We start from the raw sequence: 24,105 nt of genomic DNA, 5'->3' as shown, positions 1-24,105 counted from the left end.
CTGGATCAACTGGCTTACTGTGCATTTTCCCATTATTCATTATAGGAGAAACCGAGGCAGCTGGAATATTAAGCATGTTGCCCACTGTCGTGTGATGCTTTACAGCTGGAATGCAATATACCTTCATGAGACACATACCATAGCTTTTGACCTGACGCTGTAAACGTCTCAGTCACCATCTTACTGGTGCCACTTGCAGAATGATACAACGAGGGAAGCATGCAACAATTTGTAATCAAAGTGCTCAGTACTAGCCATGATGGAGCAGTGACCATAACTGTAATTTATATGTAGATAACAGGAGTTGCATGAAAGATCTTTCAGTGCCCAGCTATAGGAAGGATATTATTAAGCTGGAGAGGGCTTAGAAGAGAGTTACCAGGATGTTGAGAGGTATGGAAGGTCTGAGTTATAAAGAAAGGCTGGATAGGTTGGGACCGTTTTTACTGGAGCGTAGGAGGTTGAGAGGCGATGTAATAGAAGTTTATAAAATAATGAGAGGTATAGGCAGTGTTAGTGGCAGATGTCTTTTCCCTAGGATGAAGGATTTCAAGACTAGGGGGCACATTTTTAAGATGAGAGGAGAGAGAATTAAAAGAAGACATGAGGGGCAATGCTTTTACACAGAGGGTGGTTCGCATGTGGAATGAACTTCCTGAGGAAGTGGTAGATGTGGGTACAATTACAACATTTAAAAGACATTTTCATAAATACATGAAGAGGAAAGGTTTGGAGGGATCTGGGTCAGGAGCTGGAAGGTGGGACTAGTTGTTGTGGTTCTGCTTGCTGAGCTGGGAATTTGTGTTGCAGACGTTTTGTCCCCTGTCTAGGTGACATCCTCAGTGCTTGGGAGCCTCCTGTGAAGCGCTTCTGTGGGACTAGTTTAATTTGGGTTTATGTTCGGCATGGAGTAGTTGGATGAAGAGTCTGTTTCTGTGCTGTATGATTCTATCTAGTTCTTATTTTACTGGAGCTAACAGAATTTTGCCTTGTCAGGTACAAATCCTGTTGCTGATAAATAGCCCATCACTGTAGTTACAGCAGACTGTGAGGGCAGATCAGATCACCTACCTGGACTCGATACTAGTCAGGTGGAGCTTGTACTGTGGCCAATGAATGTCACCGATACCAATAATCTGCAGAACCAACTTTGATCGGTCACAATTCCTTTTTTCCTCAGTGCACTACTGTGTAATTTATGGTTAGATTTAGCTGCCTCATCTCAAGCCCCAGGCCTCTACTGCAATCAAGAAAATCAGCAGTTTCCTCATATCCTGAGCAATATTTAGCCATTATTCAACACAATTAATAGATACGATTCAGGGTTTTTTCCTCCTAAATAGTTCTGCACCAAAATCCACTGATGGCTGTGATGTTTAAATTCTAATCTGTCCCACCAACTCATACGCTAAATGGCACTCAGTTACATTATGGCTCTGACGATGTAAATTAAAGATGGTAATGACGGTACTGAATGAATGCATCTGTTATCCAGATTCTGCCCTGCTGTGTATTCGCTCAAGAGGTAAGAAGGAATACTGAGACTGCGGGAGAAGCGCCACTGAAACAGGACCCACTGCAAATGCAGAGTAGGCCAAGCAGCAGTTTAAAGAGAGTCAGAGGCAGGACACATGAATCTGCAGGCATTCCCCAACAGACTGGACACTACCGGGGTCAGCTATCTTGGGAAAAGAGGCCAAAATGATCACTGGTCAAATAGCATTTAGGATAGTTACTGACATTAACAGCAACCAGTCCAAGATAAGCTTTTATATAATTGATCAGTAATTAATGATTTCACTCAGAATGGTCGTTGTGAAGAGTAGAAATCTTATACTATTTGTCGAAGAAGACTAATTGAAAGAAACAAAGACAACAGGGAAAAGAAACAATATCAAAGCACTGCAGCCCCCATCTGGTTCTCAATCAGTTCAGCCTCAGAGACAGGAGCCAAAAGACTCATTGTTTAGGGCATTCTGCAGCCAATCTGTATCACATGCTGCTAGGCACATTATTAGATAGAACAATGCAAGCAGAGGATCAGTTTAATACCAGGCTGCTGCGTATTGTTGTATAATCTCTGTGTCTGCACCACATCCCTGAGGTAATTCTGGTGAATAGGATTGCACTGGTTCCATATTGATTATATGCCAACCTATGCTTCTCTTTTTAATTTTCAGTGGATCTCTTGTATCTTATCACTTGCTGCCTAAAATGTGTTCAATCCTCGCTGTGGTAAGGTTCATTGTGCCTTGGGCGTTCTCTGTTTCCTTGTCAGTGTCAGTATTAGCAGTACAGGCGCTGTTGAAGGGTTACCAGAATGGTTTCAGAGTTAACGGAGTATAGGTGATGTGCATTGGACAATGTATTCTTCCCCAGTGCGGTCTGGGTTCTCCACTGAGCAAAAGGGAAAGCTGGAAACTGGTGTTTGGGCTAAACTATAGTTTTACGATAAAATCCTTATAAATCTCCAAAAGGCTTTTCCAGGCACTGATCAAAAGTCATTTGCATTCTACTTCTGCCCTCTTGCACAGGATGAAGCTGAGCTGAAAGACTGAGGACTAAATGGAAGATCAGGCAAATAAGGGCAGGACTTTCACATGTAGTGGTAAGGTCCTGGGGAGTGTTGCTGAACAAAAAGACCTTGGAGTGCAGGTTCATAGTTCCTTGAAAGTGGAGTTCAAGGTAGACAGGGTAGTGAAGAAGGTGTTTGATTTGCTTGCCTTTGTACAGTACATTGAGTATAGCAGTTGGGAGGTCAGTTTGCGGCTTGACAGGATGTTGTTGAGGCCAATTTTGGAATACTGTGTTCACTTCTGGTCTCCCTATTACAGGAAACATGCTGTGAAACTAGAAAGGGTTCAAAGAAGATTTACAAGGGTGTTGGCAGGGTTGGAGGGTTTGAGCTATAGGGAGAGGCTGAATAGACTGGGGCTGTTTTCCCTGGAAAGTAGGAGGCTGAGGGTGGACCTTATAGAGGTTTATAAAATCATGTGGGGCAAGGATACAGTAATTAGACAAGGTATTTTCCCCAGGGTGGAAGAGTCCAAAACTAGACGGCATAGGTTTAGGGTGAGAGGGTAATGATTTAAAAAGAACCTAAGGGGCAACTTTTTCACACAGAGGGCGGTGCGTGTATGGAATGAGTTGTCAGAGGAAGTGGTGGAGGCTGGTACAATTACAACATTTAAAAGGCATTTGGATGGGTATATGAATAGAAAGGGTTTGGAGGGATATGGGCTGGCAAATGGGACTAGATTTATTTAGGATATCTGGTCGGCATGGACGAGTTGGACCTAAGGGTCTGTTTCCGTGCTGTACATCTCTATGACTTTATCTGTGCTGTAACACAAAAGGCAGCTAGAGCTTTCTACAATGTTCCTTCAGGGAGATATTCCCCCCTGGCTCTCAACGATTGGAGATACCTAACAATCCAAATGTGCAAAACATAAGTAACATTTGATGTATAGTCCCAGCATGGCGCTAAACCATTAGAGAAATCAAGCAGAGGAATGAAAGAAATGGATGTTTCCCCTTGAAAAATCTCCTATTTGTCTGATGTGAATTGATATTACTAAAGGGAAGGGCCATATCCATGCCATTAACAGGCAGAGTGCAGTAGTCCATGGAACTTAACAGCATGGGGATGGAGTCTGCAGCCTTGATCTCTGGGTTATTGTCTCTTCTGTTCAAGATGAATGCTTTTCATGTCTCAGGAGCCTCACACTAATATAGTAACAAGAAAGCAGCTTAAGGTTGCTATAATGGAAGAATATGGTTTAAATCAAGTGTGGTATAATGTTCATGCATTTTCTGAGGAGGTAGCATTAACAGAAATACGAAGAGAAAGTATGGATCAACTCAGCAAGTCTGGCAGTATCTGTGTCATAGAATCATAGAGATGTACAGCACGGAAACAGACTCTTCAGTCCAATGTGTCCATGCCGACCAGATATCCTAATTAAATCAAGTCGTATTTGCTAGCATTTGGCCCATATCCTTTTAAACGCTTCCTATTCATGTGGAACGAGAATCCGGCATGACTTAGAACTGAATTTCGAAGAAGTGTCAAATTGGATCTGACATGTTAACAGCTTCTCTCTCCACAGACGCTGCCAGACCTACTGAGTTTCTCCAGCACTTTCTGTTTTTATTTCAGATCCTCAGGATCCACAGTACGTCTATTTGAATGTTACAGGAACGTCCTCTGTGTCTCTGCTCATGAAGAAGAGAATCTATCATACAGACCAAGGAAAAGGATGTGAGAGAGAAGCTGATACATCACAGAAAAATAACTTTGAAAAGATGCGAAGGTAATCAGGACAAGTGAATCTTGAAAGGTCATCACTGGAGAGAAGACCAGCCTCAGCCAGTGTGAGTACCATAAACAAGCAAGGTAGTTTAAATGATCAATTAGGCTACATAAACCAACTTTTCTCAAGTTACGAACATGTTTTTAACCAACATCACTAAAAATAGATCATTTATCTTGTTCAAGAACAGAAATTGCTGGAGAAACTCAGCAGCTCTGGCAGCATCTGTGGAGAAAAAAACCAGCCAACCTCTCAAATCCTTTCTAGACTAGACTCTGGTCACTGGATTTCAACCATTAACTCTGTTTTTTTTCTCTACAGATGCTGCCAGACCTGCTCAGTTTCTCCAGCAATTTCTGTTATGTTTCAGGTTTCCAGTATCTGGAGTTCTTTGCTTTGTTTGATTCATTTATCTTTTTGTTTGCTGGAGTCTGCTGTGAACAACTTGGCATTTACATTTCGACATCACAACAGTTACCACTTTTCAAGAAGTCTTGGGCTTCAGAATATCATCTAGGATGTAATTTGTCTGTTTCTTTGATTCCAGCCAGGTGACTTTATGGCTGCCAAAATTGGCCCTCACTGACCACTGAGGGGGAACATGTCAGCCAGGATTCTTGCTCCTGATTGCTATGTTCCAACCCGAAGTGGAAAATGCAAGTCTGTACATCAGGTAAGCTTCTCTCAGGAGCTAGTTCCAGCCCTGCAATCCTTCAAGATCCCCAAAGCTCAATGATGGCCTTTTGATGTTAAAATTACATCAATTGCATAGTTACGGTCAAGCGTGAAGTTGTATTGGGTGTTCAATTAATTGTGTTGCATGCAGCATTCCAGTACAATAGGGGACTAAGACATTCACAGACTCCCAGGCTGCCAGTGTTTTTGTGGCCTTATGGATTCTGTGTTCTATGCCTATAAGGTGTGTTAGGTTACAGATTATATCTGCTTATTTGAGGGGGCTGCTCTTGAATGTTCAGTTTACACTTCAGTCCTACCATCTGAATAGCTGGCTACCTATTGAAGGGTGTAAGGGCAAGGCAAATTGTCATTGGTCAGCTCTGGGACCCAACCACTGGCAGATCCAGGCAGCAGGCTGCAAGGAGCTTGTTAGACCCTTTTGCCTGGCCCACCTTGTGTGGGGTTATGTCATCACCTGGATGTTCCTGGAGAGGGAGCACATGGTGTACACTGGTACGCTTGAGACCTTCCACAGATGGAAGCATCCATTGGGGCTGAAGTGCGCCAAACCCCTAACAAAATAACAGTGAAAATGGTTACGTTTCCTTTGAAATTCAGTTTACGTTACATACTTGATTGGAGCATTCAACACAGTATAAAAAGGGGAGAGCTGCAACAATAGGCCACACTCTATAGAATAATGTCACGGCGTCTCTCGGTTCCTGGTTCACTATCTGTCTAAGATCCATTTAACATTGAGTGTCCCGATGTTACACACTCTATCAGGGGTGGTTGCACCGTTATCTGCTTGAGTGCCAAGCTCTGGAAATCCCTCCCTAAAACTTCTCTCCCTGCCTTCAACAGGCTCCTTAAAAACGTTCACACTTCGATTGAGCTTTTGGTCTAATGTCTCCTCACCTTGCCCAACATCAGATTTTATTTCACAATGGTCCTTATGTGAAATGCTTTGAGACATTTCAAAATGCTGGCGGTAATATCAAAATGTAAGTTGTCGTTGAAACGGGGGAGCTGTGACTATTTTGCAGTCCCTTGGATCTTATGTTTCAAAGAAAGCCAAATATCTAAATGCTTGGCACCTCTGCAATTATGTTCTAACGTGCAGCAGTGTCTTCACAAGGCAGGGCAGGAGTTTATATGACTTCAATCATTTTAAAATATCCATTAATTGCACTTTACTCTCGATATTTATGAAGAGACTTACAATGGTTCGCAGGTTGTTGTCCTCTGCTAGTTTCAGGCTTTTTATGTAACAACTCTGGAGGGCTTTCTCTGGCAGCCTCTCCTTCCCCTGTACGATGGGTCCCACTGTGTGGATGACATCTATAGAGACAGGGGAGAGAATAAAAGAGACCAAACTGAAACAAGACAGTGGCTTTTTGCTGTTTTTGATATACAGCAATATTGTTCAAGTCTCATTTGCAGTTTAGAATTCTAAAACTGGTGCTAGGAAAACAAAAGCCTGTGCCTTTGAGAGAGGTCAAAGAAAAGTTTTGATCATTTTCTTAAAGCACTGATTAATATTCAGTTAGCGTGCCAGGGTTGAGCTACAATGTTTACCTCCTAACCAGTGCAGTCCCTTTCAACTTACTGCTCAGGTAGTACACATGGGAAACCAGGGTCTAGTTATGCATGTGTCTGAGTCATAGATGGAAATCTTGGATCTTCCAAACCACTTACCCCTCCCAAGGTACGCCATCTAGAACACTCCATTAGAAGGACAGAAAAAGAACTGCACTGTGGGCAGCACAGCTTTGCAAATCTACTATTAAACTTAGGACATGCCCGCCAGGGAGCACTGCCTTCTCTTTACAGTAGTGCTTTGGGATTGTCTGTTTCTGGAAGAGAAGGCAGAAGAATACATAATCCAAAACATAGGCAGACATCCTTCCATTCTCTGCTGAAGCATCCCCTCGAGATTATTTTGCTCAGACATATTGAAATGGAGCTTGAACTCACGACCTTACAGCTCATAATGAGAAGGTTATCCACTCCTCTCCCTCTTCACCACTCCACATCGGGATTGAGAGTGGCTTGTCTCCACTCTGGCTTGACGGGTCTGGCACGGCTGGTAAGCCAATACATGACCCGTGGACTCTGCCACAGATGGATCAGGTAGATGAGGTGTTTGGAGGTCCATGTGCTTCCCTCCAATGCCTCAACCTCACCTTCCTGATGAAACCACTCAATGTGTTTGGTGCCTTCCTGAATGAGCGTTCTCCATTTGGCTCAGTCCCAAGCCAGGGTCACTCAGGACTCAGCAGAGATGCCTGTCCTCCCGAGGGACACTTACAGGATGGTCCACAGGTTTCTACTATCCTCCTGTAAATCTCTTGCTGTGTAGTCTGGTGTCAGGCAATTGAATGATATGTCTCACCCAAGAATTGGCCCCTCAATGCTGGGCAAGTTGGCTTGGAAGAGGGCATTGCTATGGGAGGGTTTTTCTTGTCTATGGATTTGGAGGGTTTCGTGAAGGCACCGTTGCTGCTGATAATCCTGTCGTGCCTTGCAGCTGCCCACTGGCCCATTAGCGATTACTGATTGGTTAGTATCAGACAAAGACAAGACCGTGTACTCTGGTTCTGTACGTCCCCTGGCTGTGCAGGTTCACCACATATTGGAAACATGTTTGGAGGGTATCCAGGGTATCCACACTCTCCTTGGGAGAGTGGGAAAATTGAAAACAAGGAGGATACAATCTCTGTAAAGACTTCAATCTATATAGAAGAAGGTCCTTGTGCTTCCCTTTGCCAGAAACTAAAAAAAAAATCGAAAAGATTTATAAAAGATTAACAATGCAATCAAATAACAAATCCAACTGTCCCTAATCCTGCCAGTTAGAGATCAGACGATTCATTTCAAGCTGTCTACTGCTTTTCATCAATAAAACTTCTCATCTCTGCTGGCTGACAGATGAGACCAAGATCAGACATGGCTGCAGGTCGCAGTCTGTGCCCTGATATTTTCCTCACATCAAAAAGGCAGAACTGCAAAGATATTCCAGGTGCCCTAAGTTTTGGGATGCAGGATGTTGATAAGTTCCATCTGTGTGATAATGTACCAGAGTTAGTTCAAGGTGGCACAGAGGTCAACTTAGGCTTTACATTCAAGGTTCAAAAGCAGTGGTACGTTTTACACAAATTTCAACTCAGATTTACAGTTTCAACACCATTTGCCAGTTCTTCAGCTTGTACAGCATCCATAGACCGGTGAGTGCAATGTTTGTACAGACTGGAAATATGACGTGCAATTTTCCTGCCATACCGGCCTGTGGGTGAAAATCATTCAATAACATTAACTTAAGGTGTGTGTGTGTGTGTGTGTGTGTGTGTGTGTGTGTGTGTGAAACTAGTCCATGCCAAACAGATTTCCTAACCTAATCCAGTCCCACTTGCCAGCACCTGGCCCATATCCCTCCAAACCCTTCCTATTCATATACCCATCCGGATGCCTTTTAAATGTTGCAATCGTACCAGCCTCCACCACTTCCTCTGGCAGCTCATTCCATACACATATCACCCTCTGTGTAAAACATTGCCCCTTAAGTCTCTTTATACCTTTCCCCTCTCACCCTAAACCTATGCCCTCTCATTCTGGACTCCCACACCACAGGGAAATGACCTTGTCTATTTATCCTATCCATACCCCTCATGATTTTATTAACACCTATAAGATCACCCCTCAACCTCCAATGCTCCAGGGAAAACAGCCCCAGCCTGTTCAGCCTCTCCCTATAGCTCAAATCCTCCAACCCTGGCAACATCCTTGTAAATCTTTTCTGAACCCTTTCAAGTTTCACAACATCCTTCGGATAGGAAGGAGACCAGAATAGCATGCACTATTCCAAACGTGGTCTCACCAATATCCTCTACAGCTGCAACATAACCTCCCAACTCCTGTATTCAATGCTCTGACCAATAAAGGAAAGCATACCAAATGCCTTCTTCACTACCTACCTACCTGTGACTCTACTTTCAAGGAGCTATGAACCTGCACTCCAAGGTCGTTTTGCTCAGCAACACTCCTTAAGACCTTACCATTAAGTGTATAAGTCCTGCTAAGATTTGCTTTCCCAAAATGGAGCACCTCGCATTTATCTGAATTAAACTCCATCTGCCACTCCTCAGCCCATTGGCCCATCTGATCAAGATCCCATTGTAATCTGAAGTAATCTTCTTCGCTGTCCAATTTTGGTGTTATCTGCAAACTTACTAACCATACTTCTTATGCTCACATCCAAATCATTTATATAAATGACGAAAAGTAGTGGACCCAGTACCGATCCTTGTGGCACTCCAATGGTCACAGGCCTCCAGTCTGAAAAACACCCCTCCATCACCACCACCCTCTGTGTTCTACCTTCGAACCAGTTCTGTATCATATGAGTGAATGTGTGTGTGTGTGTTTGTGTGTGAGTGTAAACTATCTGTGAAGCGTTCACAAGTATTTGTGAAATTTAATCCTTGATTGAGTTTGCCTGGGTCTCACTAAAGCCTTTGGTAAGCATTAAATTCCCCCTGTCCTCTCTAACTGCCTATCACCCTCGACTCGACTCCCTCCATTCAAGATTAAGGTAACTGTCCTTTGGGATTACAACAGAAAGGGAAAGATTTGTCAGGGCTCTAATTCCTAATTGCTATCCAGGGTCTGCTGAGATCTGTGTATAGATATTGGATGTAAGTTGGAAAAATATAATTTACAACTGGTGCCTTTCCAAAGTGCTGTACATTTAGTTATATTTTACAGTGTCATCGTGTAGGAAACACAGCAGCCAACTTTGAATCAGGAAGCTCCCATGCACAGCACTCAGGTAATGACCCTGACATTGGGTGAGGGATAAATATTACCCCAGGACAACTGTCCCTGCTTTTCATCCAATAGTGGCCAGGGAATCTTTCTCGTCATGAGTGAGAGCAGATGGAAGCTGGATTTTCAGTCTGATCAGGAAGACAGCACTTCTGACAGTGTTCAGAATCATGTCAGTGTTACAAAGCTTATAGATTTGATCTGATTTATTTACTGTCACATGTATTTTTGTTACAAAATACAGTGAAAAGTGTTGTATAGTGTCGCCAATCTCCACTGACGTCTCAAAATGCATAAACTAAAACATAGTATAGAAAGACAGAAAAATAAATTATAACTTCCCGGTCCTTTTTGGTAAGTGCTCAGCTGTGGGCCAGGAGAGGCCAGGGGCACAGAGAGCTTCTCTCACAGCAAATATCACCAGGAGGTTATTGTGTGGGCACTGGCTCCCCAATGAACATCATACCCTTACAGTTAGTTCTATTCAAATATTCATCCATTGCCCTCTTGAAATGACTCTGTCTCCCCACACTTCCAGTCAGTGCATTCCAGAGCTGAACCATTTGTGGGGCAAAATTTCTTTTCCTCACGTCAAATTTGTAAAGTTTGCAAGTCACTTTAAATCTCTGACCTCTCATTCTTGATCCTTTTATGTGAGGGAACAGTTTCTCCCAATATACTCTATCCAGACCTCTCACGTGCTTGAAAACTTCCATCAGATCTTCACTTACCTTGTTTTGGGTGAGCAAGGTGGCAGAGATGGCGAGTTAGGTAGTGTTTGGGCTCCTGGTTCATCCACTCCCTTTCAGTTTACCGGCTGCACCCTTTTAAAATTGTTACTTATTATTATTATTTCTAAATTTCACCTTTCGTACCAAATTCATCTTTTGTTCTTTCTGCAGCTGGGTTGCATCAATTTCCATTGGACAGCCCTGGGTCCTTGGCAGTTTTGGAGGGCCCCTGTCCTCTACAGTTTCAACAGGCCCCAGTCCTCGGCAGTTTCGACAAAACCTGGTCCTCAGCGGTTTAGACAGGGCCCGGTCCTTGGTGAATTTGTCAGGCCCTCACTTTTTGGCAGTTTCAAGAGGTCCCCAGTCCATGGCTTTTGGACATGACCTACTCTTTGGCAGTAGCTGGTTTGTGAAACCAAGAGGTCGTGGAATGACATTTGTCTCAACTTGGTCTCATTTTATATATAATTTTTAAATGTTATATAATTAAATGCCGCTGTTTTTATGGTGACTGATACAAATTAACTTTATGTTCACAAATACAAGTAACAATATATTTCTATCTATCTTTCCCAACTTCTCCAATCTCTCCTCATGCCTGGAACCATTTTTGTACATCTCTCCTGCACTCTCATGTACGTTCATATCTTTCCTTTGCTGTGGATTCAGAATTGTTCACATTACTCCAACTGAGGTCGAACAAGTGTCTCAAAAAGGTTCACCATGACCTTGTTAAGATGGTGCTGTCTGCTTGTGAAAGAATTCTTAGGGCCCGGCTCCTTCAGTGACGATATCATGAATGTCTGCCTCGATTTCTGTGCTGAAATCTCCATCACATACAGGATATGGCTGAGTTGTGATGGTGCATGTGCTGGAACATTGTGTTGACGCTCAAAACGAAAGTTAGCTGGTGGAACTTTGCCCAACGTGTGTCGCTGTGTACAGAAGAGAATGGCTGGCAGGGAGGGGGCAGGGGCAGAACTGGGCAAGAACAAAAACGAAAGAGGAAAATAAAGAGATGGAAAAAATTATTGCTTTCAGTGTATACCAAGGTGCATTACAATCTAATTTGCACGCTGTGCCTGTTTGTCTGACACAAGCACTTGCTGTGTGCAGTGACCTGCAGCAATGCAATAGATGAACGAAGCACCAGTCTCAGGCAGCAGCCACAGAGATAACCTCAGCAAACAATATGGCAATTAGACGGGGCTCTGTGTCTCTCAGCAGTAGTTTAAGACGATGGTGTCTGTTTGTAAAATAACTCTGTGGGGCACCGCTGTTTCAGTATTGAAGGGCCTGCATACCACAGAGCAATGTTACCAATGGGACTCAGGCTCTTTTCAATCCTGACAAACTGAACCATGGTGTTTTCTGTCTGAGAACGGTTATGTGTTTCGGAGCCGAATGAAGGCTTGCTGCCTTTAATCAACTTCTTTATGAATATGGATCAGAAGAGCAAAAGTCTTTTTTTTAGATTAGATTCTCTACAGTGTGGAAACAGGCCCTTCGGCCCAACAAGTCCACACCGCCCCTCCGAAGAGAAACCCACCCAAACAAATTCCCCTACCTTTATTTACCCCTGACTAACGCACCTAACACTATGGGCAATTTAGCATGGCCAATTCACCTGACTTGCACATCTTTGGATTGTGGGAGGAAACCGGAGCACCTGGAGGAAACCCACACAGACAGAGGGAGAATGTGCAAACATTACACACAGACAGGCTGAAAGGCAACAGTGCTAACCACTGAGCCACCGTGCTGAAGTGTAATATAATCCTTTGTTCACCCATTGGTGACTGGCTAGGGCCTAAATTCTGTACTCCCCCTACATGTCATCTTTCCCTCCTTTGTCTGGAAACTAAACAATAAAGCATCTTAGCTTGTCTCTTAGCATCTCCTTCCATTTTGGTGCAGATTTACCTCTGATAAAGCTCCTGTAAAAAGCCTTGGAACAACATTGTAAGCATTACATTAATGCAGGCGATTTTGCAATATCACCTGCAATTCATAGTTGGGGAGATAGGTATTTTGAGTCACCAGAGAGTTACTGCTGCCTCGTAATCACCCAATAGACAAGCAGGAGGCTGGAGGAACACAGCAAGCCAGGCAGCATCAGGAGGTGAAGTCAATGTTTCAGGTGTAACCCTTCTTCAGGACTGGGGGTGGGTCTTGGGGGAGCTGCAGATAAAGGGCAGGGGGGGTGTTGAGGGAGGGTTTTGGGTGGGGAGAGGGACAGGGTGGTGAAGTGGGGTTAGGTGAACATGGATAGAGGGTACGGCCTGGTTGGTCGATGGGAGGAATGAATCTGGTGATAGCTGGAAGGAAGGGTTGATCAGAGGGATGGAAGGGAGGGGTTGGGGCTGGGAAGGGAGTTGGGGAATGGGAAGGGAGGGAATTTGAAATTAGAGAACTCAGTATTGACTCCTCCAGATTGTAGGCTGCGCAGGCAGAAGATGAGGTGCTGTTTCTCCAATTTGCAATCTGATTCATCATGGCAATGGAGGAGGTCGAGGATGGTCATGTTGGAAAGGGAGTGGGAAGGGGAATTAAATTGGGCAGTGCCTGGGAGATCAGGTCAGCCCTTGCAGGCCCGGCTTAGATGCTCAGCGAAATGTGCCCTGAGTTTACATTTGATCTCCCAATCTAGAGCAGACCACATCGGGAGCACCGGATACAGTAAACTAGGTTGGAGGAGAGGCAGGTGAACCTCTGTCTCACCAGGGCGAATTGTTTGGGGCCCTGGATGTATCTCCAATGCTTTCCAGGTTGGATGGTGTCAATCTCAGCTTCCTCATCTTGGGAACATTCAAGTTTCTTCATTTTAAAGATGCCACTCCGTGATCCACATTCACACAACTAAAGGATGATTACTGCATAGTAACAAGGCTATTCAGCCCTTTACATCTGTTCCAACTCCCTGCAAGAGGAACTCAGATAGTCTCATTCCCCTTTCCCTGTAGCCCTACAAGTCACGTCTCTTCAGATAAGTTTTTAATCCTCTTTTGAAATTCCCAGTTACAATCTGCCTTGACCATGTTCTCAGGCAGCCCATCTCTACCCTGCACTGTGTACAAAGGGTACCCTTCATGTCACCAGTGCATCTTTTGCCAATCACCTTACAGATTGGTGACAGTTCAGGAGGCCATTCGGCCCAGCATGTCTGCCCTGGCTCTCTGAATGAGCAATTCGCCTCATTCCATTCTCTCGCCTTCTCTCCGTGACCCTGCACGTTTGTCTTACTCCCTTGTTACAGCCTCAAAGGAACCTGAGATGCTCAGACAGTACAATCCGCACCGAAATCACTCACTCTGTGAAGAAAGTTTATCTGCATATTTCCATTGCTACTTTTGCCAATTGACTGATTTCTGTCCTCTCATTCTGGATCCTCCCCAGAGTGGAAACACTTTCTCCCTGTCTACACTATCCAGACCAAATTTCCTCTGAACCTTCTCCTTCCCAAGCGAACAACCCCAATAAAAACCAAAAGGACTATGGATACTGTAAATCAGAAACAAAAACAGAAACTGCTGGAAAAGCTCAGCAGGTCTGTCAGCAACTTTTGAACCAGAAACATTAACTCTGATTTCTCTCCACAGATGCTGCCAGATCGGCTGAGCATTTCCAGCAATTTCTGTTTTTGATTTCCGGTTTCTCCAATCTCCCTAAGTAACTGAACTCCCTCCTCCCTCCAGCCAGTCTTGTAAATCTCATCTGCAGTAAGGTCTTCACATCCTTCCTGAAATGCAGTTTATTGTATCAATGTTTCTTTCAAAAGCCCAGGATTCCGTACAATTTACCAATAGCTTTCTCAACCTTGTACTGTCACTTTCACTGGTTTATACTGCACATTCCCAGATCCCTCTGCTCTGACACCCTATTAGAGTTGCATCTTTGATTTAATGCTACCCCTACACATTATTCCTCCCCAAAATGAATCACATCACTTTTGTTTCATTCATTCATAGTCTGGGTCAGCACTTATTGCCCATCCTTAAATTTCCAGATAGCACTAAAGAGACAAGCACATTGCCAACAGGATCTGAAGTCACACACACAGTAGACAGGTAAGGATGGCAGATTTCCTTCACTAAAGAATATTAGTGAACCAGGTGGGTCTTTATGGCAATTTGCAGGTGGTTACATTTGGCTAGCTTTCTCTTGCCAGATTTTTGGTTTCACTGAATTTCATCTGCCAGACGTTTTTGCCCTGTCTGCGAACTTGCCTATGTCCTCCTGAGAGTTCTGATTGAAATAACTCCACAGAGGCCTGTATCCAGTCATCAAGTCACCCTTTATGTACACGTGGAGAGTCCTTGACACTGGTCCAGCTCCCTCAGAGCCAGCTCTCAGCATGTCAGAATGTCTGACATGCCTCTTTTTATCTGTTAGCCAGGGCTCCCTGATTGAACCCTAATCAGGGAACTCATATTCTATTATGTCCACCGGGCTGACCTTGTTATAATCACCACACTTACCATGACTGCCACATCCTAAAGGCAGATGGAGAAGCATGGTGGCTCGGTGGTTAGCACTGCTGCCTCACAGTGTCAGGGACCAGGGTTTGATTCCACCCTTGGGTGATTGTCCATGTTGAGTTTGCATATTCTTCCTGTGTTGGCATAGGTTTCCACTGGGTGCTCCAGTCCCACCTGCTCCAGAGGTGTGGAATAACATCTCTGAACAGGTTGATTAAAAATAAATGTTAAATTTTTTAAAAAATGCAGAGAAGACCAACCAGTCTACTAGAGGGCAAGCTGTGAGAAAGGCTCAGAGAAACTCAAGCTTCAAAGCATTAGAGGGAGTGTGGTTCAAGGAATATCTTTACTTGTGTTAAGGAATTAAATATCACTTGACTTGTAATCCAAAGGTCCAGATGAATGTTTTGGGGGATATGGATTCAAATTCCATCACGAATCTGGTGGAATTTAAATTCAATGAATAAATAATTAAAATGTGGAAAATAAATTTAGTCTCAGTGATGGTGGCCATGAAACTATTATAAATGGTTCACTAATGTCCTTTAGGGAAGGAACTCTACCATCCTTACTTGGTCTGACCTACATACGACTGCAAACCCACAGCACTGTAGATAACTCTTAACTGCCTCTGAAATGGCTGAGTGAGACACTCAGTTCAAAGGATGGGCAATAAACAGAGAAGTGGGGGTGGGGGGACACAATATCTGAGAGTTCTGAGTAATCTCAACACCCTGCTAGACATAAACATATTGAATTATCTTCTTTCATACAGATAGCTTTATTTGTCAGCTCATTTGGTTTGTTGACAACAACAGTTTGCGTCTTTACAGCATCATTAACATCATAAAACATACTAAGGTACTTTGCAGCAGGTTAACCAGATTAAAACTGATGGGAAGCCTCATAGGAGATATTAGGGTAACTCACCCAGACTTTTGTCAAGGAGGTATATTTATCAGGTTCTCTCCCACAGGCCTCTAGTTTCACACCTAGCCTGAAGGAGTTGGGTAGAGTCATAGAGGTGTATAACACAGAAACAGAGCCTTTGGTCCAACTCCTTCATGCTGACCAGATATCCTAAATTAATCTAGTTCCATTTGCCAGCATTTAGTCCATATCCCTCTAAACCCTTCCTATTCATCTACCCATCCGGATGCCTTTTAAATGTTGTAATTGTACCAGCCTCCACCAATTTGCCTGGCAGCTCATTCTATACACACACCACCCTCTGTGTGAAAACATTGTCACTTAGATCTCTTTTAAATCTTGGCCCTCTATGCCCTCTAGGACTCCCCTGCCCTAGGGAAAAGACGGAAACAACTGCGGATGCTGTAAATCAGAAACAAAAACAGAAGTTGCTGGAAAGGCTCAGCAGGTCTGGCAGCATCTGTGAAGAGAAATCAGAGTTAACGTTTCAGGTCAAGTGACCCTTCCTCAGACCCAAATCATTAATTCTGACTTCTCTTCATGGATGCTGCAAGACCTGCTGAGCCTTTCCTCGGTAAAGTCCTTGGTTAGCCGCCCTATCAATGCCCCTCCTAATTTTACAAACTTCCATAGGATCACCCCTCAGCTTATGATACTCCAAGGAAAATAGCCCCAGCCTATTCAGCTTCTCCCTATAGTTCAAACCCTTCAACTCCAGCAACATCCTGGTAAATCTTTTCTGAACCCTTCCAAGTTTCACAACAGGGGTATCCTGTGAACACACAGGATGTGGAACAGAAAGGGTTGTGAGGAAATTTCATGGCTTTTTAAGGTCTGTTCTTTTTACTTCTGAAGGAGCAGAACTTGAGGTCGAATTAGTGCACAGTTGGAAAGAAAAGCAACGATTTAAAGTCATCTTCTCCCAGCTGCTCGCTCGGTCAGAGCTCCACAATAACCTCCAAACTCACAATCCCAAAACTCTGGCCTGCGGACCGGCACTTTGAGAAGCCTGATTTAAGGAATTATCATTAAATCGTATCTTTAGGACGGAAGAACCGACGTGCTTTTGTGGTTAGGCAAGAATAACAGAAATGTGGCCAGATTGAATTCTGTGCAAAATTAATAGGGTAATATTTTGGGGCAATATGTACAATTCGTTTTGCTGTACAGAATATAACATAATTGGAATGGAGAGATTGCGTGTCAAATGATTGACCAGTGCCTAAAGTAGAAAATAACCGGATAAATGTGGGGGAAGGAATTAAGCAAGAGAAAAATAAAGAGTCTTAATGAGAAAAGATATTCTTTTTCAAGTTGTTTTTAATCTTCCATTTCATTTGCTGCAAATCAAATGAAGTAAAGGAAGAGAGCAGCTTCCTATGCCAGTTGTTCAGTACACAATGTTAATCCTACCCAAAGATCACCTCAAACTCCAGCATGATGCCTGACATTTCGCAGCTGTCTGCAATATGAGGAATGAAATGTAATGTGAGTGCACCAGCCAACTCGCAGCAGCCATTAATACCTCAGCCACTGTGCTGAGGGGGTGTAGGATTTGCTCACTAATGCGCCTTTGTCTCAAATGAAACATTAGATATTTCAGCTGTGCCAAGGTTTTGGCTGGGTCGGACTCGACCTTTAATGAGATGTGGGCCACGCCAGACACTGCTTTATGAAGGAGATTGCATTCAGGAGCATTGAATGCAGGGGGGGGGCTGGTTCCACTCGACTTCAAAACTACGTGAATATGATAGCTAGCCACTAATAAATTCAATCAGGAATTCAAGAGAAGCATTCCCCAGAGAGTGGGGGAAGCATGTGGAACTCGCTACCACAATGAATGATCGAGACAAATAGCAAAGGTGTTCGGGAAGCTGGGTAAACACATGAGGGAAGGAAAGGACAGAAGGAAATGCTGATTGGGTGAGATGGAGAAGATTGTTAAGGAGCTTTGTGTGAAATGCTGGACCGAACACTTGTTTCTGTGCTGCATGTAACTCTCAGATTAATAGAATTAAAGCGCTGCTGAGTTCTTCCAACACAGGAGGCCATTCTGCCCATTCTGTCTGCATTGCCTCTTCAATTGAACAATTCACCAAGTGCCACTCTCCACTTTCTTCCAGTAGCCCTGCACGTTCTTCCTTTTCAAATCTAATTCTCTTTCAACTTTCTCAATTGAATTTGCCTCCACCAAAATTTTTCACTACAGGGTGCATTCCAGACCTGAATCATTTGCCGCGTGAAAAGATTTTCCTCACGTAACTTTTGCTTATTTTATGAATTACTTTTAGTCCATGCCTCCCATTCCTGAAAGGATCAGGAATGAGAACATTTTCTCCCTATTTCTGCTGTCTAGCCTCCACATGATTTTGAATTTTGTTATCTGATCTCCTCTCAGCATTCTCTTCGGATGAGACCCAACCTTGCCAATCTGTTTTCAGAACTGAAGTTTGGAGGTGCCAGTGTTGGACTGGACTGGATTAAACCTGTTGGACTATAAACTGGTGTTGTGTGATTTTTAACTTCATAACTGAAGTTTCTCATTCCTAGAACCATTCTTATAAACCTCTCCTGCTCTCTCTCCAATATGTTCACATCCTTTCTATAATGTGGCACCCAGAACTTTAAACAATATTCCAGCTAAGGCTGGAATAGTGTATTTTATATTAACAGTTAGATTCAACATGTTCTTGTGCTCTGTGTCCCTAATAAAGCACAGGATACTGATTTATTAACTGCTATTTTAAGCTGTCGTGCAACTTTTAATGGTTAATGCACAACTACACATAGTGCTAATACTGCAATAGAGTAAGCAGCCTTTAGTTTAGACTTTGTCTCCATGATCTTCCCACAAAAATATAACATCTCACACATCTCCAGATTAAATGTCATCTGCTGCCTATCCACTATTCCAACTGCAGCACTTCTAAGCTATGGGTGTTTCCCCTTAACAAAAGGGGGGAAAAAAATCCATGACCTTCTAAAACTAACAAACTAATGTACAATGATTTAATGTGTTATAAATACCTCCCAATGTAAAAAGATTCATATTAGCCTCCACAAACTCTCTCTCTCAGGCTGCTTTTTCAAAGATTCACCATGGCTACAGAAATACCTTCAAGTTAATTATTAAACCCCTTCAGATACATGGAAAATACCTATAGCATTCAAAGTTCAAAGTTCAAAATACCAAATTAAATGACATACATAAATATAAATCACACACCTCAGATCATACCATTACTCTCTGCTTCCTCTGTTTTCAATAGTTTTATCTATTTTTACCAATTCTCTTTCTCTCTCCCCAGAATATGTTACTTTTTGCCTGCTATCATAGTCTGTCCTAATTATATGTTTAGTTTTTAACTGCCGACCAGTGGGCAAGAGACATTTTTCACTTTTGGCTCAGGAATCCCATTATTGCAGCAATGCTCGCCACACCCAGCTTCAGACCAGTATAGATGAATGCAGAATGAATGTAGAATGCAGTATTGACCCAGGATCGCAGGTGTAACCTTCCTTTGACCTTTATCACACTGAGCTGTGGATGTGAAACTGAACTACTAGATAGATTGCTCAGATCAATTTAGTTGATATCCTGAAGTGTAGAGGGTGCTTTAATCTGTATCTAACCCTGTGCTATCCCTCTCCGGGGAGTGTTTGATGGGCACAGTGTAGAGAGAGCTTTGCATTGTACCTAATCAATGCTTTATCTACTCTGCAGGTGGTTGAGGGAGCAGTGCAGAGGCAGATTTACTTTGATCTAATCAATACTGATGTTATGCATGAATGGGGAGTGTGTCACATTGTCATCAACTCTATTTGATTTAGTGACAGAAAAAGGTAGGTTTCAAGGCAACTGTGGGGAGGAAAGTAGCACTGGAACACAAGTATAACATGGGTAACTGCATGTCACTCCTCACCTTGAGGAACACACTTTGGAAACGCATCCAGTGAAATAAATTCTGCAACATGACTATCTTTACTGTGCTTAATTTCCGTTCCGCCCGCAATCTTTATTTGCTGCAGTAATGCCAGAGGTAATTAAACCACATTGCCATGCCTCTGAGAGTTTTATTAGTTGCTGCAAACTAAACTGCCTCATATTGCTGTCAGTGTTTTACAGTGAAGGAGACTTATGATATGCTTCAGCTTGGCGGTTGTCAGATTTTATTACTGTTAAAATTGATGGGTGAAAATTGGTGGACATTGTGTTCCTCTAATGTATAATTGCCATTTACAGAAATTCAGTTGTAATTATAGACATATTGAATTTCAATGGTAATTATAACTGTTAAATACAAAGGCCATTGTGCTCATGCTTCACATGTCACACACTGGCAGGATATCAGAGTCAATTTTCCATATGTAAAACCTGTTCTGGAAAATATATTAGTGCTTCCAGTTTTAGAAAAGAACTTTTCCAGCTGCCTTGCTTTTTTCTCATGGTGGGGTGCAGTTTCACAAGCCCAGTATCTCAGCCTCCAGTCAGCATTCTCCACCTGTGTGGTTACACAGTGAATGCTGACAGGTTATTCAATAAGAGAGCATCCTGGCTGAGCTCAATCTGCTCTTCTACCAACATCTGCGTAGATGCTGCTTCATTCTCGGGATCTCCAGTTTGTTACCAGAACTGAGAATCTTTCTGCTGTTCCAGTTTAGGGGTTTCACTTGGGCCTTGGTTAGTGACAGCCTCATTTCTGAGTCAAGAAACTGGTGGGTTCAAGTCACAAACTGACTGAAGTGTACCTTGCAGAATGACACTTCTAATGCAGCATGGAGGGAGTGCTGCACTGCCATAGGCACCGACATTTGGATGGGTGACAAAGATCCCACCCCACTATTTTGAAGAAGAGCAGTTATAGAGTCATACAGCATACCCTTTGGTCCAACCCGTCCACGCTGACCATAATCCCAAACTAAACTAGTCCCACCTGCCTGCGCCTGGCCCATATCCCTCCAAACTTTTCTTATTCTATGTACTTACTCAAATGTCTTTTAAACATTTTAACTGTACCCGCATCCCCTTCCTTTTCTAGAAGTTTCATTCCACACATGAATCACTCTTTGCTTAAAAAGAAATTCTGCCTGTGTCTTTCTTTAAATTATTCTCCTCTCACCTTAAAAATATGCCTCTGAGTCTTGAAATCCCCTATCCTTGGGAAAAGACACATCATTCACCTAGTCTATACCCCTCATGATTATATAAACCTCTATAAGGTCACCCCTCAACCTCCTATACTCCAGTGAAAAAAGTTCCTGCGTATCCAGCCTCTCCTTATAACTCAACCTCTATTCCCAGCAACATCCTGGTTAACCTCTTTTGAACCATCTTCAAAATTAACAATATCCTTCCTATAGGCAGAATTGGGTACTGCAGATGCTGGAGGCTAGAGTCAAGATTAGAGTGGTGCTGGAAAAGCACAGCAGGTCAGGCAGCATCCGAGGAGCAGGAAAATTAACGTTTCGGGCAAAAGCCCTTCATCAGAAAATCGACATTTCGGGCAAAAGACCTTCATTTAATATCCTTCCTGTAGCACAGCCACCAGAATTGGACACAGTACTCCAGAAGAGGCCTCACCGATATCCTGTGCAATCTCAACATAACGTTCCAACCCCTAAAAACAAAGGTGAGTAATGCAGGCAAGCATGAATAATGCCACCTCAACAACGCTATCTATGTAGAATCATAGAAATTCATAGAATCCCTACAGTGTAGAAGCTAGCCATCTGACCCAATGAGTCCACACTGACCCTCTGAACAGCATCCCACACAGTCCCACCTCCCGACCCTAACCCACCTAGCCTGCACATCCCTGAACACTATGGGCAATTTAACACGGCCAATCACCTAACCTGCACATCTTTGAACTGTGGGCGGAAACCAGAGCACCAAAAGGCAATCCACACAGACAAGGGGAGAATGCGCAAACTCCACATGGACAGCCGCCCAAGGGTGGAATTGAACCTAAGTCCATGGCGCTGTAAGGAAGCAGTTATAACCACTGAGCCACCGTGCCACCCATGAAGAATTATATACCTGAACCTCTAGGTCTCTCTGTTCTACAACATTACCCAGGCATGGTGGCTCAGTGGTTAGCGCTGCTGCCTCACAGCACCAGGGTCCAGGTTCGATTCCAGCCTCAGGCAACTGTCTGTGTGGAGTATGCACATTCTCCCTGTGTCTGCGTGGGTTTCCTCCGGGTGCTTCGGTTTCCTCCCACAGTTCAAAGATGTGCAGGTCAGGTGAATTGGCCATGCTAAATTGCCCATAGTGTTAGGTGCATTAGTCAGAGGGAAATGGGTCTGGGTGGGTTACTCTTCGGAGGGTCAGTGTGGACTGGTTGGGCCGAAGGGCCTGTTTCCACACTGTATCTAATCTAATCCTATTTTTTAATTGTATAAGTCCTGTAGACTTCCCCTCAGTGTCCCAGGTAACACTGCTCCCTCAAGCAACATTAATAAAATCGATTGTTATCTGTGGGGGTTTGCTATGCACAACCTGGCAGCTGCAATTCCTTTCTTACAACACATCAATAAATTACTTCAATGGTGGAAAAGCACTTTGCAAGGAACCAAAGTTGTGAATGGTGCTAGATAAATCCAAGTTTCCTATCAAAAATATAACTTTTTTCATAAGTCCAATGATCTGTGATGAAAAGTGCATTTGTGCATGGGCTAAAGCAGATGATAATGGTTTTACGGCAATGGCCATTACAGTAAATGTGGCTCCCACATTCGTAAAGCCAGGGAGTCAATAATTGCCAGCAAAATAGCTCAGACTCAATTGCTTGCTGCGATTTCAGAATGGGCTGACTGATGGCTGCACGAGGGTCCCCTTTTCAGGAGAATTGGGTGAACTGGGGTGGCAGGAGCACAAAGAAACTGTGCCATTGTTCCTGAATCAGAAGTGGCCAGAATGCCTGCGAAACTATCTGCATCTCACAACAAAGGGAACAGGCAATCATGCTGCCTCTGGCCCTGCGTCCTGCTGCTTAGCAACCCCACAGACAAGTTACATTCAACTACAATTAAGATGGTTGGGGGAAAGCTGTGCAGATGCCACAGAAGCGCTACTCATTTACTGCGCAGCTCAGACGGGCACAGCAGATGGCACAGATTTCTTGTATAAATAATGGAGAGCTCCCACAGGATGCACAGACCACTGTCAGATTTTAGGCACAATAGACTCTGTCCTGATTCAACAGATTGTCAAGCAGGGATTCCAGATAAGCTGTAATGGTTTGCAGGAGGCAGCAAAGATGGTAGTAATTAAAGGGCAGCGTTTGTAGTGGTGTTCCTCTTCACCACTTGGAAAGCAAAAACCATCAGGGATTAGTGATAAATGGTGGGGGGGGGGGGGGTGCGGGTGCGGGTGCGTGTGTGTGTGTGTGGCACTTGATGGTGTTTGAAACAACAGCTTCTGAATTTTACTGTACTTGTCATATTTCTTTCAGGTGTGGGAAGTGAGAAAGATGCCAATAGGATGAATGACTCTGCCAGCCTTCTCTCATTTGGAGTCAGCAGTACTATTTCAAAAGACCAATGTAGCTAACGCAGACTGGAATGAATGTGCACGCCCTTTTGCAACAGGGACAGCTGTTGCATTTTGAACATACAGAGAGAAAAAACCTTTACTCATGACATTTTCTGGAAAGGAAGTGAGAGAAAAATATGGAGGAGGCCGAGAATTTTGTGGAAATTTCACAAGGCAATGAAAACGAGCAAGGGTAAAGAGCATTCTTTTCAATGTCTGATGGGGCTTTAAGGACCATGGTCAGTCTATTTCATCCAGCACCTTCACCATCCACTCCTTTCACCACCAATGCTCAATGGCAGTATTATGTTCCATCTATAAGATGCAATGCACAACTCAGTAAGTCTCCTTCCAAATATGCAACTTCTATCATCTAGAAGGACAGGGACAGCAGATACCTGGGAACACCAACTCCAGCAAGTTTCCCTCCAGGCCACTCACCATCCTGACAGAAATATATCACCGGTCCTTCACCGTTGCCCGGCCAAAATCCTGGAATTCCCTCTTTAACAGTATTGTGGGGTCCCTACACTACACAGAAAGCAGCTCACCAGCACCTTCACAAGGACAAGGAGGGATGGTCACTAGCCTAGCCACTGACATCACATCCCATG

At 43.6% G+C, this 24,105-nt stretch overlaps 1 protein-coding gene across 3 annotated transcripts in view; it reads right to left on the bottom strand.

Moving 5' to 3' along the window:
* The window catches only part of LOC122543809 (macro domain-containing protein CT2219-like), a 955,696-nt gene that overhangs the window by 81,199 nt on the left and 850,392 nt on the right, over positions 1–24,105 (bottom strand). For all 3 annotated transcript variants that reach the window (XM_043682600.1, XM_043682599.1, XM_043682598.1), the window contains one exon: positions 6,214–6,332. In XM_043682600.1, the coding sequence (XP_043538535.1) occupies positions 6,214–6,332 (119 nt within the window). The remainder of the gene's footprint in view (positions 1–6,213; positions 6,333–24,105) is intronic.

This window comes from Chiloscyllium plagiosum, chromosome 45 (genome assembly GCF_004010195.1).
Source record: "Chiloscyllium plagiosum isolate BGI_BamShark_2017 chromosome 45, ASM401019v2, whole genome shotgun sequence".
Lineage (NCBI taxonomy): Eukaryota > Metazoa > Chordata > Chondrichthyes > Orectolobiformes > Hemiscylliidae > Chiloscyllium > Chiloscyllium plagiosum.
Note: the sequence above shows the minus strand (reverse complement) of the source record. Positions and strands in the feature narration are given on the sequence as shown.